This window comes from Stenella coeruleoalba (assembly GCF_951394435.1).
Source record: "Stenella coeruleoalba genome assembly, chromosome: 17".
Classification (NCBI taxonomy): Eukaryota; Metazoa; Chordata; class Mammalia; order Artiodactyla; family Delphinidae; genus Stenella; species Stenella coeruleoalba.
In genome coordinates this window covers 40,549,389-40,565,360 of record NC_137163.1, presented here as the reverse complement: position 1 = coordinate 40,565,360, position 15,972 = coordinate 40,549,389, and the positions used below count along the sequence as shown (strand labels likewise).

Here is a 15,972-nt window from a genome sequence, read left to right as displayed (position 1 = left end):
ATGAGGGGGCTTTCCTTCATGCAATTGATTTATCGGGACTTTTGATGACAGTGAAATGTTATGAAGTTTAGTCAGCTTTTTCGTAGTTTTGGTAGTTTACATTTAAGAAACAGTCTGTGGCAGTTTCAGCATCAAAATATTTTAATTTTTAGATTAGAATGTTTTGAAGTGCTGAAAATGATTAGCAGACATAACAGTATTTATTAAAATGTTGCCTTATATTAGTATGTTTAATGTTTGGTTTTAAATCATGTTAATCACAGACTCTACTCACTATAGTTATATTCATAATTTGTTTGGCCTTTGAATAAGTTTGTTTTCAGACTTACCTTCGCAATCAGGTATACCTGTAATATACATTGGCAAAGTTCGTGGTGTTACCACTTGACTCTAAAGTTTTTTTATTTTTGTTTTAATCCAAACTCTTTTTTGTTGTTGTTCTTATTTTTGAGCGAGTAGTCAAGCTGACTAAATGTTTTTAAGCCATTGATTTATCTAACACCACCAAAACATTTAACTGAATAATTACTCACCTGTATTGATTTGACCAAGGATTTTGTATAGCCTATTTCCTTGAAAATGTTATGAAGATTAAGTATTAGTTGTTCTCAACACTGGATGTACAATAGAAAAATCTGGGATGATTTAAAAAATAACTTCCCTCACAGATTCTTAGGTGGGGTGGGGCGAGTGTCTGGGGTCAATATTGCACAAAATCTTTCCATGTGATTCTGTTATGTAGGCAGAATTGAGAACAATAAGGTTTAAAAATCTAGAAGACATTCATGAAGAGCATTGTGATGAGCCAGGAGCATTGGCATCATCTGGGAGCTTGTTCAGAATTGCAGCTTCTCAGGCCACACTTTAGAATCAGAACCTATGTTTGAATAAGATCTCTAGAAGTTTTATATGAACATTAACTTTGAGAAGCACTGATTAAGAGTGCTTAATCACATCTTTGAAATCACATCTTAGAAAAATCAGTACCCATTCATAAAAAATAATTTTGAAGAAATTTATTTAGACTAATAAGCTCTAGATGAGAAGAAAAAAAGGGTTCACTGGTCAAATAAATCTAGGAAAGACTTTATAGAGATTCTCAGTGCATAATGAATAGTGAAACTGAAAAGTTGCAATGAAAAAACTAATTTAATTTTCTCGAATCCAGCCTTTACATAGCTTATTTAACTCTTTTTAGGTAACACCCATTAATACCTTAGGAAGTTCTGTTGATCAAACTTTGGGGAAACTGCTCTGAAATCTTTTGTATTAATTGATAAAATTATGCATGAAAATAAACATGTTTCATTTTAAAAGATTATAGATTTATGAAAGTTTGATTCAGCATGAAAAGCACAGGTTTCAGTGTTTTTGACTACCTATATTCTTGGTTCTTTACAGCCTAATTTTAGGAATTTTAAGATTCACTTACATTTCTAGGAGTTCATTTGAAAAGAACTGGTTAGTTATCTGCTGCTCTTGGAAAGCCCTAATTAAGGGCTTGCTGTTCTGGATACCTAGGGAAGTGGAATAGCAATAGAAAAATAATACTTTCTTTTTAAACTTACATTTTTATTATGGACTTCTGACACCTCAACCATCATTTTTTACTTCCTGCTATACTGTTCTTGTTCTCCTTATGGTACTACTTTGGGTTTTCCTTCCAGATTTTTCTTATGTATAATAGGCAAATAACTTACGAGTTACCATCTAGTTTAAACCTTAAGTATTTCATTAAAGTGATTGTCAGATTATTGAAAAGTTTAATCTTATTAATGTGGCCACTAGTGGTTAAAGGAAAATTCAAACATGTCTTTGAATAAAAGGATAAATAAATAGCATTAATTTGGAATATGAGGAGAGAAAAAGATTGCAGTTGAAATTTAAGACACTGGTATTTAAATAATCATTTCATTTTCTTTTAGGAGCTTGAACGGGAAATTACATTTCAGGGTGATAGTGCCATTTATTATTCTTATTATAAGGATATGTTAAAGGCACCTTCATTTGAAAGAGGTATGATAACTGCATTTGTATATTTAGTAACAATATTTTCCTAAAATAAAACATTGTTCTTATATGTGGGAGCCCTTGAATGTGGAGATTTGTCTCAGAATACAGGTATTGGTCTTTCTTGTAGTTAATTTAAAAATTGGAAAAATGAGGCACAGAGTATTATATTTTGAGATCCTTCTTGGTAATAAAGTATTTAATGACCTCTGAATAACATGTTCAATTCTTGTAAAAGCAGAATAAATAATCTGGAGAAAAATTTTTCTGGCTTTAGGTGTATACGAACTGACACACAATAACAAAACTGTATCTCTGAAGACTATAAATGCAGTGCAGCAAATGTCTCTATATCCAGAACTTATTGCCAGCGTTTTATATCAAGCAACTGGTAGCAATGTATGTGTTTCTTTTGACTTTAATATTTATTTTCTCACATATTTATGAATCCTCAAAATTATATATTGTCATCCTATTATCTCCTTCTCTCTTTTTTTTCCCAATTAGGAGATTATTGAGCCAGTATATTTCTATATTGGCATTGTTTTTGGATTGCAAGGAATATATGTCACTGCTTTATTTGTTACAAGTTGGCTTATGAGTGGAACTTGGCTAGCAGGAATGCTAACTGTTGCATGGTTCATTATTAACAGGTAAGAAAGATGTTTTTAATTAAGTTTTACAATTTTTTGTGACTGTGGTAGAGTTCTAAAAATGACTCCCCCCCCAAACCTTCCATGCCCTGATTCCTGCCTGTGAATATGATGAGATTTCATCCCTGTGATTATGTTGTGTTGTACGGCAGCAGTCCCCAACCTTTTTGACACCAGGGACAGGTTTCCTTGAAGACAGTTTTTCCATGGAAGTGGGGTGGATGGGTCAGGCAGTAATGCAAGGGGCAGATGAAGCATCGCTCGCTCGCCCGCCGCTCAACTCTTGCCGTGCAGCCCAGTTCCTAACAGGCCGTGGACCAGTACTGGTCCGTGGCCCGGGGGTCGGGGACCCCGGTTATACGGCATAGTTGACCTTAAGTAGGAAGGTTAGCTGGTGGGCCTGATCTAACCGTATGAGCCCCTAAAAGTGAGCAGCTTTGTGCAGCTGGTACAGAAGGGAAGTCAGAGATATTTGCAGCATGAGAAGGCTTTGGTGCCTTGTTGCTGGATTGAAGTTAGGAGGAAATGAATTCTGCCAACAACCAGTGAGCTTGTAAAAACTCTACAAGCCCCAGTTGATGCTTTGATTTTAGCTTAAGGAGACCCTGAACAGAGAATCCAGCCATACTGTGCTGGGTTTGTGAGCCAATGAAGCTGTGTTATTTTAAGCCACTACATTTGTGGTCATTTGTCATGCAACAGTTGAAAAATAATACACCCACCTCTATCTCTCTATTTTCAACCATAGCAACATTGGCATACATGTCTTTCCTCATTTATTTAAAATTGATGACATAGCTTCATGAAAAGAAAGAAGAGGCATCAGATATATCAGTTTTAAGTTAACCACTATATTAATCTATGACAGTGTGCTTTGAATAATAAATCCATTCCTTTTGGTGATTAAAGGAGCCTCAGTTCTTTAATAGTGAGTACAAAGAGGGTAGGGGATGGGACTTCTTTGAAATGGAGAGCTAAAATTTTCTTGGCATTGCTCAGTGTCAAAAATTTATTTTTTGAATGATCCTTTTTTGGCTTTTGAAAGTGCTTCCTCTCCATAGCACTTTCCCCTCATAACACTTAACGTGATTAAATTTTAGAAAATGAGACCTTTCTTCTGTTATATGTTTTCTTTTGCAACTGCCAAATGAAAAATATGGTACTTCAAAGACACTGAGTTTCAGATTTAGGGCTATATCTCTTACTGGGCTTTGTTTAGGGTCACATGCTGGCAACAGTTTGAAGTAAACGATTTTAAAAATCTTCCTTAGAAGTTTTAAAGTATGGCTGTCCAGCTTTATGAGTTATCAGTATATTTCTTCTTAACTCATAAAGGGAGTACAGGGATGAACCAAACTTTATTATTATAAAAGCAACATATGTACATCATAAAAAACTTGAAACCAGCAAAAATCAAATAATAAGTTCACATTCCCACCACTTGGAAATCACTCAGCATTGTTTATATCTTGGTGCATATTCTTTTGGACCTTTTTCTGTTGTGAATATGTGTGTGTATACATGTATGTATTTGTGGTATATGTATGTATATATATGTATATATTTTTTAAACAAGATGAGATATATTGCACATACTGTTTTATATGCTGCTTTCCTTATTTAGAAGCCCCTGCCTTTCTATTTCAGTAACTTTTTTATCTTTTCTAATACCCAGCCCATATTAGAATTTCCTGTGTTGACCCCAAAATACCCTCTATAACTGGTTTATCCAAACCAGTATTTAATCCAGGACTACATATTGCATCTGGTTGTTACGTTCCGTAACTCTCTTTAAATATAACATAGTCCCTTTTTTTTTTTTTTTTTTCTTTTGCGGTAAGTGGTCCTCTCACTGTTGTGGCCTCTCCCATTGCGGAGCACAGGCTCCGGACGCACAGGCTCAGCGGCCATGGCTCACGTGCCTAGCTACTCCGCGGCATGTGGGATCTTCCCGGACCGGGGCACGAACCCATGTCCCCTGCATCGGCAGGCGGACTCTCAACCACTGCGCCACCAGGGAAGCCCAGTCCCTTTTTTTTAATGATAGTTGGCTTGTTGAAGGGACCAAGTGAGTCGTCCTACAGAATGTCCAAACTTCTGGATTTCTCCTATTGCTTCCCTGTGGTGTTATTTAACTTTTCTCTCTGTCTTCTGTGTTTATGTAATCTGGAAGATACCTGTAAAGGCTTGATGGATTCAAGATAAACAATTTTGCTTAGAATATATTGTTGATGATGTAGTTTTCACGTTCTGTGACTTTACAAGTTACAGGGTATTTAGTTGGCCTAACCCTAGTGAAGCTGAAATTGCTGGTTTGAAGGATGACAGTCTGATCTCTCCATTGAATAATTATGTTTTCCTCTTATGACTATAAAACAATCTGTGCGGTGTTCTGGGGCATCAAATGAACGTCCTTTTCACCATTAACAATATACCCAAGGGTTATAACTCTAGTTGACAGCCTTTGCCTAATTTAGGGTTTATAAAATTAGGGTTTTCTATTTTCATTAGCTTCATTCTTCAAAAGTAAAATCTTTATTAACCAGGTTCTTTGGTTACCTTTAAATTCAGTTACTATTAGAAAGTTAGGACAAATGCTTAATTTCACTTTAATTACCAATTTCTTTGTAAGAGATTGTTTTAATAGCTGTCTCACACAGTGATAAAAAGCATTTTCTGGTGTTCTCCTTTTTAAGCATCTTTCTGTACTTAGAGATTTTCATTGATTCAATAGGGCTAAAATACATTATCATCATTATTCTTTTTCTTGCTTAAATTTTTACAGCATTGGTCGATAGGAGTGCTTTCAGACTGGCTCCCGAGTTCTTTTGACACATCTTCATTAATCTTTGAAAGTGTTTTGTTTTCTGGCTCAACAGGAAGAGCAGGCTCACCTTGTATATTCCAATGAAAGATTTGCAATTAGCCTTTTCTCTCTGGAGCTTTGATTCCCTTTAGTATAAAATAGTATTAGAAAATCTGGTGTGGATGCCAGGGGTATAGATGACTTCTTGTTAAGTCAGGAAGTGCCCGTGAGAGAATATTTTAAGCTGCCTTGTGCTCTTCTAAAATTTCATTAGGATTCATTGTTAGAAATTTAATAGCACACTCACAGAATTTATTTCAGTGCTAATAGACTAGGTCTAGAAATTTCTTGCTTTTTAGAGTGAAAGTGTGTTTCGTATACAGCATTATTTAAAATAGAGACCTTCTAAAAGGATTGCTTTCTTGACTATGTGATGCATTAGTCATTGCTGTATAACAGATCAACCCAAAACTTAATAGCTTAAAACAACAAACATTATCTCTCACAATTTCTGAGGGTCAGGAATCCAGAGTGGCTTATCTGTGTGCTTCTAGCTAAGGGTTTCTTGTGAGGTTGAGTCAGTAGTTGGTTGGGGCTACAGTCATCTGAAGGCTTGACTGGCCTGGATCATTTTTACTTAGTTCACTTCATGTGGCTTTTGCAAGAAGCCTCAGTTCCTTGCTGGCTGTTGGCCTAGAAGGCCTTAGTTTCTCATCACATGGACCTCTGCAGAGGGCTGCTCACAGCTTGGTTGCTGGCTTCCTTTAGAGTGAATGATCCAAGAGAGACTGGAGTGAATGTGTCATAGTGGAAGCCAGCTATCTTTAATAACCTAATATCTGAAATGATAGGACATCACTCTGCCATATTCTGTTGGTCATGCAGACTAATCGTGGCACAACATGGGAAGTGGCTACACAGAGTGTTAATACCAGGAGGCAGGGACCGTTATGAACCATCTTGGAGGCTGGCTGTCACCTACAATGAACTTTAATATTCATTTCATTTAATCCCTAGATCTTTCTCCATCAGAAGTTCAAAGAGAAAGACTAGGCAACTTTATCATGTAAAAATAACAGCAATTAAAGAATAATAAGACTCCCTGTCAAATAAATTATTTTAAAAATCTTAGAATTGTAAGGAAATTGCCTTATTTAATTATAATTCAGTTGCCTTATTAACTTGCCTTGTTTAATGCTACAATATATTCTGGGTAGCTGGAGCAGGAGTTAGGTAGAAATATTAATCTGATATATTCTGTTAAAGTGTATCTTTTAGCAATTGAAACATCTAAGCAAGTAGCTTTTTCTTTATGTGTTTGTTTTGCATTGTTTATTGGTATATATTTTCCTTTTTTTTGTTTGTTTTTTTGGCCGTGTGTGTGTGGCATGTGGGATCTTAGTTGCCCACCAGGGATTGAACCCGTGCCCCCTGCAGTGGAAGCACTGAGTCTTAACCACTGGACCTTAAGGAAGTCCCATATTGGTATATATTTTATACTGCAAAATATATTTGAATGCCATGAAAGAGTACGCTGTCTTTTTTATTTATCAGCTTTGGTTTATATATGATTGCCTAGAAAAGTGCAAAAAGATATTAGTCATTCCATTATATTATGATTATTAGTTGTGTTCTTAATGACGTTTTGTGATACTCGTTCCTTAATATTAGAAGTAGAAAGCAGGATTATAAAATAGCTCCTGTTTGTTCAAACTAAAGGATGTAGGTATATTAGAAAATTCAAGAAAATTTCAGGAAATAGCACTGTGCATATAGTAGTGGGGGGAAATCAGAGGCAGATGACTCCCTTTGATCAGACTATCACCAAAATGGGCTAACCTGAGTCCAATCTTCATGTATAAACAATATAGAAATTGCTCTTGGTCCCCACTGATCTTCTCATCTACAAATATATCCCTGAGAATCACTTTCAGTGGACACATGTTTATATTTGAAGAGCAAAGAAAATATATCTGATTAAAAGTCTATACTAAGTTTAATCTTTGGCCTAAAAAGGGTAGCTGTGCACATCGGTGATTCATAAAAGGCTAAGATGCAAGGAATGCACATGTCCCAGAGTTAACAAAAAATAATGGTAACACATGGTGCTGGGTCTGTAATAATGATATTGGTATACTCTGGATGCTTGTGGAAGTATAAAGTTTTTCAATTTTAGATGCCAGTTTTTCCCAGGAGTTTCATTGTATTCCAAGGAAGTAATTCAAAAAAGAAGGAAAGAGTTCACTGCTTCAATTTATTTATTATAGTATTATTTGTAATATTATGAAAAATTAGAAAACAACCTAAATTTAAGGGAATGGTTAGGTAAATTGTAATATGTCAATGCAAGGGAACATATAGCCATTAGAAGTTATACTGATATTGCATAGGTGTTTTTCAACTTTCACACATTATACATTGGATTGACATGCCAAGCTGTTTTTCACATCTAATCTAAATCAATGTTTCTCAAACTTCAGTTATATATATTTAAAACTTAATAATCATGGATTCCATGTTGATTTAAATAATTTGAATGATAATGCTACTTAAATATAAAGCATTAAACTATGTTATTAAGCTCCTTATGTATTGAAACCAGTTTACTAATGAAGTAACAAACCAGTAAAATATTAACTAAAAACTTTAATGTGAAAAATTATATTTTGCTAACACCAAATTTCTACTCTCTGTGTATGACAAACCTACACAGTTAGGTACCGTGAGATGACTCATTTCTCATCATGTTGCTCTGTTCAGTCCATTATGAAATCTTTTTTTTTCTTTTAGCACAGTGATCAGTGCATCATTCTGTTTTTACTTAGCAATACATCATTTAGTATTTTTTTTCTGATTAGCCCAAGCTAATTGAAGTAGTACTGTGTTACCAACTGGATTGTTAACACAAACATGGAAGTGAGTCCTGAAATCTTCTTGGCAGTAGTGAGTTACAAAGTGGTCATCCAAGTGATTCAGGTTATGTTTATACTATGATGTGTTTAAAATGAAAACACAAAAACTCAGAGTTAGCTGATCTCTGGGAATGCATCCATAGATGAAATTGGTAAAAGTAGTTGTTATTTGAATTGCTGGTTTGTGCTGCTGTCTGCTAGACTCTGCTGCTGGGGAGGAAAAAGTGAGTCTCATTGGATTTTGTCACATCCCACTAGTAGCCTTCTGGTTCTCACTACCACCAGGCATGGATGGTGTGGGGAAGAGCAAGAGTAGCACAAGTGTTCAGGACTGTGGCCGTGAGGATGCTTGTTCACGTGTAGAGAATAACTGGCAGAGACCCTACTCAGCTGCAATGACTAGAGGTTTCCTTCATCCCTTCTCCAGACAGTGCTTCTGGTGCAGAGTTTTATAGGTTTCACTGCACTAAGCTGTGTGTTGGGTAGGGGTAGTGAGTGAGTCTTTGGAATGAGGATTGCCAGGTTCACCTTCCCAATTCTAGGCTGATAGAGTGGTTGGCAGAGTCCTGACTTGAGAATAGACATCTTCTCCTTCGTACTTTCTGACTTATGACATGTGAATATCTTGTTTTGTCTTTTAGAAAGCTAACTTTCACAACAATTTTTCATAAATAATATTGCATGAAAGTAGGTGGCCTTTAGAATACATGATATTCACTAAATGGTATTGCAGCAATCAAATCTGGAAAAGAAATACTTATTGCACACATAGTAAAATAAATTCCAATTGGATTAAAGAATTAAAAGTTAACAGTGAAACCAATGATCACTATACAAAAACATTGGTTCCTGTTTTGTTGTTGTTGTTGTTGTTGTTTTTGCGGTACCCGGGCCTCTCACTGTTGTGGCCTCTCCCGTTGCGGAGCACAGGCTCCAGACGCGCAGGCTCAGCGGCCACGGCTCACGGGCCTAGCCCCTCGGCGGCATGTGGGATCTTCCCGGACCGGGGCACGAACCCGTGTCCCCTGCATCGGCAGGCGGACTCTCAACCACTGCGCCACCAGGGAAGCCCTGGTTCCTGTTTTTAAAAAACGTTTTTAATAGATAAAGCCAGAAACAATGTAAGTGTATAACAATAGGAACTGGTTAGATTATGATAAACCTGTACAGTTATGTGCCATGACCATTCAATATTCTTGAAGTATATTGACATATATACTATGGAAAGATGCTCATAATATATTGTTAAGTAAAACTAGTTCATTACAGAGTTGTAAAAGAGATAAGATCTAATACTGTTTACTAGGTTCTGGACACTGTACTAAGTTTTTTCCAGCTTTTATTTCATTTTATCTTCATGTTTTTAATTTATGTATATATATTCAATTACATATACATTCATAGAACACAGGTTATTTTCTAATACGTTTTAGAAGTTTTATTGAGATGTAATTGGCATAGAATAAACTTGTACATATTTAAAATGTAGAAGTTGATAATTTTAGACACTTAGACACACTTGTGAAACCATCAACAAAATCAGTATAATACACATTATCATACCCAAAAGTTTCGTTGTGCTCCTTGGTAACCTCTCCCTTTTTCCTCTTCTTACCCCACCTCTATTGCTGTAGAAAATCAGGAAAGATCAGGAAACCAGTGATCTGCTTTCTGTCACTATAAATTAGTTCTCATTTTCTAGAATTTTATATAAATGGAGTCATATAGCATATACTTTTTCGGTTCTTTTTTTCCTCCACTCAGCATAATTATTTTGAGATTCATATATGTTGGGTGTATCAATAGTTCATTTCTTTTTATTGCTGAGTAGTATCCTATTGTATGGCTATACCACATTTAAAAAATTTTTTTTTAATTTATTTAATTAATTTTTTTGGCCATGCCGCGTGGCTTGTGGGATTCTAGTTCCCCAGCCAGGGATTGAACCCGCACCCTCGGCAATGAAAGCATGGAGTCCCAAACCACGGGACCACCAGGGAATTCCCTGTACCACAATTTGACTGAACTAAATTACACGCAAGAATTTTGTCTCCATTAGGAGAATTATGCAGCAATTTTCATGAAGTTTTTTAAGCAATAGCACCTTTGTTTTTTGTGTGGGAAATAGCCATTGGGTTTATGAGATCCAGATTTAATTATTGTTGGGAAGGGAGTCCATTGTGGTGTGAGGATATGCATGGGAGACAACAGGCTCTCAATGAAAACTGATAGAGGAGAAACTTAGGAGGAGCCTGCAAAGACATTGTGTTTGATTCTGGAGATTTTCAAAGCTCTCTGGATCTGTCACATAAAGGACTACTGTAATGTTAATTCTGGGTAACCTGCTGATTAAAAAAAGTATTAAACTAGATATCAGAAGATATGCATTGTAATCCTAGTTGTGTAACCTACTAGCTATATGACTTCATTAAGTCATCACCTCTCTGAACTTCATATTCCTTTTATATAAGGATTAGTATAAGAACTGTGGATCTGCCAGGCCTGCTAGTTATGTAGTGCACATTGTGCTCTAGAGAGGCATAGCCATCTTGTTAAGGGAAGGGAGGGTGGGGGCTGAACTCCAGTGTACTCTGCAGCAAGCTGTGTGTTGTAGCATGAGGCTGTATCTGCCCAGAGCAGGGATGCCTTTTTCAACTTCTCACAGAGGCCCATCTATTCATCAAGCAGACACAGCAGCACTAAGTCTTCCTGGGTGGGAGGTAAGGTAAGGGTGAAACACTATTAATTTGTTCAAAGATGCTGTATAGGTAATGGTGGCTTTGTCCATGCCTACCTCACAGGATATGGAGAACAACAGTGTGTGGAAGTGCCTTGAAAAGTATAGTGTTAACACAAATATAATATCTTGCTCTTTTGCTGTTCATCTGTGGTTTATTTTAGGGTAGATACGACAAGAATTGAATACTCCATTCCTTTAAGAGAAAACTGGGCACTACCATATTTTGCATGCCAAGTTGCTGCACTTACAGGCTATTTAAAAAGCAACTTAAATTCTTATGGAGAGGTAAGATACAAATTTATTTGTCACAATTCTGATGTATTGCAAATGTGGTACATTATTTTAAAGCTATTCATATTAAGAGTTAAATTATATTCAGTGAAACCTGAACCATACCGTAAAGGATATAGTTAGGTAGACTTGTTATAACTGTTATTCTGTAATCTGATTGACAGTAAATTATATTTATGAGAAAGGAGATGTTATATTGTTTTAGTGCAGTTACTTGACAAATATATGAAGAATATCTTATTTTGAAAATTAATCTGTCTCGTTATTTTACCATTTCTCTCACTTCTGGAACATTGATGGCCTTTAATCATCACAAGTTGAAGAATATTAATGAAGATATAAAGAGTGACTACAAGGGACAACAATGGTAGCACTGCATATTTTGTTTGCCCGTATGTTGTCTGTGACTGAGGTGTAGGTAAGCTAGTGAGCTTCAGGAGACTATCCTGGATAGTTTAGATTCTTAGTGTTGTGCTGTTGTTGTTGTTGCCATAAGCCCTTTCAGCAGTCAAGTGAAGCTCAGAGACTCTGTATCAGAATAATGATTTTAAATGCATAAAATAAAATAAATGTGATTATAAAAGGCAACCAATTACACTGAAATTGACTTAAATGTAGCAATCCTTTGACAGTCTGTCTGCCTGTCTTAGGTTAAGAATTCCTGGCTAGAAAAAGGGACTGTAGGGACCTGGTTGGCCAGGAAATTGTATTTACTTATGGTTCCTTTTTGAAATCTCTGAAAAATGTTCTTTCCTCCTTTCAGTGATGTCAGATGTCCTGAGCATAGTAAACTTTATTTCATTTTTTATAACACTAGTATTTCCTTTCTTATCTAAAATAATAAGAACACATGTCAGATTTGTAATTTTCCTTTTGTTGGTTTTGTATAAACAGCTTTCTGAGAAAGAATATTTTCTATAATAGGGAGTATTTGCGTGTTTTCCTGTTAGATTGTGTAGCTGTCTCTTAGGAAAGAATAGTTCTTCAGTTTTTTGTTTTGTTTTGTTTTTTTGTGGTTCGCGGACCTCTCACTGTTGTGGCCTCTCCCGTAGCAACCTCTCCCGTTGCGGAGCACAGGCTCTTTTATTTTATTTTACTTTTGGCCATACCACCCAGCACGTGGGATCTCAGTTCCCCGACCAGGGATCGAACCCGTGCCCCCTGCAGTGGAAGCATGGAGTTCTAACCACTGGACCGCCAGGGAATTCCCTTTCAAATATCTTTTTAATAAAACTATTATTCTTATTTATTTTAAAAGGAGTTTTGGAAAAGGTAGAATGAAATGTAAACTTATTTTTTCCCTTCTATACTATATTTTATATTTTTCTGAATAACTTATTTTTATTGCCATGTTATGTATTCTTTCTAGTAGTTTTTTAAATTCTAACTTTTTTAAATTAAAAAAGTAATACAGGGGATTCCCTGGTGGTGCAGTGGTTAAGAATCCGCCTGCCAATGCAGGAGACACGGGTTTGATCCCTGGTCTGGGAAGATCCCACATGCCGCGGAGCAACTAAGCCCATGCACCACAACTACTGAGCCCACACACCGCAACTACTGGAGCCTGCACACCTAGAGCCCGTGCTCCGCAACAAGAGAAGCATCCACAATGAGAAGCCTGTGCAACACAACAAAGAGTAGCCCCCACTCGCTGCAACTAGAGAAAAAGCCTGTGTGCAACAACGAAGACCCAATGTAGCCAAAATATATATATATAAATAAATAAATTTTTTTAAAAGTAATACATCTACATTGTACAGATGGTAAAAAAAAAAATTCAGTCATTGCAAATGGATAGATATACAGTGAAAAGTATATTTCCATTCAGTTTACTGTTGTTTACCAAGGACCTGGTGCTTTTTGAAGGGATCCAAAAATAGCTTATACTCCTATTTTAGTTTATATTTTGTTTCTCCTTTTTTGTTTAACCACAATTATTTTTCTCTGTTTTGAAAGTATTCCATAATATTCTCCCTTCTTCCCTCCCTTCCTCTCTTTTTTCCTCTCTTCATATTAAGGTAAAGGAGGAAAATTGTCCTTATCAGTTATTTGATTATTTGTAACTAACCACTCATCTGGTATTCAAGAGTACACAGCAAGAGCAAAATATCTATGAAAATATTAAAGGGGTAACAATATTAAGGATTCTATAAAAACATGGTAGTAAAAAAAAGCAAGTTTACTGTATTCTTAACCCTTCAGCTTAAAACTCAATTTTTTAAAAAGCAAAACTGCTCTTTCTGCCTATGCTGCTGCCATGCTGCCCGTTAAAAATCTCATGGCACAGGGTGGGCAAAGAAAAGAAGTAGGTCCTAAAGTTTACTCTTGACTATACCCATTCTGTAGAAGATGAAGTCATGGATGCTGCCAACTTTGAGCAGTTTCTTCAGGGGAGAAAGTGAATGGAATAGCTAGGAATCTTGGTGGAGGTGCTGTAACAATTGAAAGAAGCAAAAGCAAGATTACTGTAACTTCTGAGGTGCCTTTTTCCAAAAGGTATTTGAAATATCTCACCAAAAAATATTTGAAGAAGAATAATCTGTGATTGGTTATGCGTAGTTGCTAACAACAAAGAAAGTTATGAATTGCGTTACTTCCAGATTAATCAAGATGAAGAAGAGGAGGAAGATGAGGAATAAAAATTATCTGGTATATTTTGTATGAGTTCTTGAATAAAACTTAGGAACCAAAAAATATATCTATATAAAAAGCAAAACTGTCCAATCCTTCAGTTATGTTTGCTTCCCCTTGAACTTACCCTGTACACACATGCCTTTGTGTGTGTGTGTGTTGAAATCTAAAGAAGGTTTGTACCTGAATTAATAGTATTGTATCAGTGACAATTTACTGGTTTTTTGGGGGTTTTTTTTTTGCGGTATGCGGGCCTCTCACTGTTGTGACCTCTCCTGTTGCAGAGCACAGGCTCCGGACACGCAGGCTTAGCGGCCATGGCTCACGGGCCCAGCCGCTCCGCGGCATATGGGATCTTCCCAGACCGGGGCACGAACCTGTGTCCCCTGCATCGGCAGGCGGACTCGCAACCACTGCGCCACCAGGGAAGCCCAATTTCCTGGTTTTGACAGTGTATAATGGTCGTGTAAGATATTGTCATTGAGGGAAGCTGGGTGAGGCAGTCCATGGGAATTATTCTTCTTTTTTGGCTGTGTTGGGTCTTTGTTGCTGTGCACAGGCTTTCTCTAGTTGAGGCGAGAGGGGGCTACTCTTGATTGCGGTGTGCCGGCTTCTCGTTGCGGTGGCTTCTCTTGTTATGGAGCATGGGCTCAAGGCGTGCGGGCTTCAGTAATTGTGGCACGCTGGCTCAGTAGTTGTGGCTCGCAGGCTCTAGAGCGCAGGCTCAGTAGTAATGGCACATGGGCTTAGTTGCTCCGTGGCATGTGGGATCTTCCCAGACCAGGGATTGAACTTGTGTCTCCTGCATTGGCAGGTGGATTCTTAACTACCACACCACCAGGGAAGTCCCATGGGAATTCTTTGTACTGTTTTTGTAACTTCATGTGAAGTAATTAAAACTAAATATATATATGTATTTTTTATTATAACTTTTTTACATGCATTCCTTTTCTGGGGGGAAGGGTGTATAATTGTATGAATTTTTATCATGTGTAGTTTCAAGTAACCATTACCATAATCAAGATGTGTATGTATATATACACACACACTATACGTCACTTATGTTACCCCTTAATAGTCATATCTTTCCCTCAGCCCTAACCTCTGGCAACCATAGATTTGTTCTCTGTCACTGTAATTTTGTCACTTTGAAGGGTTATGTAAATGGAATTCTGTAGTATGTTATCCTTCAAGATTGACTTTTTTCATAAAGCCTAATGCCATAAACACCTATCCAAGTGATGTTGCATGTACCAGTAATTTGCTCCTTTTTGTTACTGAGTAGTAGTATAGGAACATGGATATTTTAATCATATATTTTGTACTTTGCTTTCCACTCTTGAGACTAGATCTCATGGTCCCAGTTGCATCAGGATATCCAAGCTCAGATCTTTTGTGCAGTTACCTGGAGCCATCCAGAGATATCTGTGGTTGATTACCGAAACCCATTTAATGTTACTTAAGTAATATATATAAAAAAGCTGACAATAAAGGCATAGTTGACAATGAAGTGAGAAAGGTAAGGGGTAGACAAGAGTGCATAGAATTTTGAAAATGTCCAGAGAAAGGAGAAACTTAGGTCATTCTCCAGATTGTGTTTGACATGTGTTCCTATTACTATTATTATTTTTAATTTGGCGACACCGTACGGCATGCAGGATCTTAGTTCCCTGACCAGGGGTCCAGCCTGGGCCCTGCCAGTGAAAGCGCCGAGTCCTAACCACTGGACCACCAGGGAATTCCCTCTATCATATTTTCACCGCATGTTCTTAGAGTAGTTTGAGAATAAACCTTTGGAATTGGCAATTTGTTTCATTATACTGTAGCTTTTCGCTAGCATCCCCAAAGTAATCTCTAAGTGGCCAGTAGGTTACTTAAGCTGAATCTAGATCTGACCCTTCATTGATTTCTGGAGCTGGTTTTTCTGAG

At 36.8% G+C, this 15,972-nt stretch overlaps 1 protein-coding gene and 1 pseudogene across 7 annotated transcripts in view; both read left to right on the top strand.

Moving 5' to 3' along the window:
• DPY19L4 (dpy-19 like 4) overlaps nucleotides 1–15,972 on the top strand; it is a 62,808-nt gene that overhangs the window by 16,765 nt on the left and 30,071 nt on the right. For 5 of the 6 annotated variants that reach the window (XR_013824433.1, XM_079901133.1, XM_079901132.1 and 2 more), the window contains exons 4-7: nucleotides 1,926–2,016; nucleotides 2,288–2,409; nucleotides 2,518–2,663; nucleotides 11,283–11,406. Coding sequence is in view for 5 of the 6 variants with exons in the window: in XM_079901133.1 (XP_079757259.1) it covers nucleotides 1,926–2,016; nucleotides 2,288–2,409; nucleotides 2,518–2,663; nucleotides 11,283–11,406 (483 nt within the window). In the remaining variant the exon portion in view is untranslated. The remainder of the gene's footprint in view (nucleotides 1–1,925; nucleotides 2,017–2,287; nucleotides 2,410–2,517; nucleotides 2,664–11,282; nucleotides 11,407–15,972) is intronic. The other variant, XM_079901134.1, reaches the window with a different exon arrangement.
• LOC307175977 (large ribosomal subunit protein eL22-like) lies at nucleotides 12,848–14,364 on the top strand (annotated as a pseudogene). Its single transcript has one exon. The product of its transcript is annotated as a large ribosomal subunit protein eL22-like (transcript).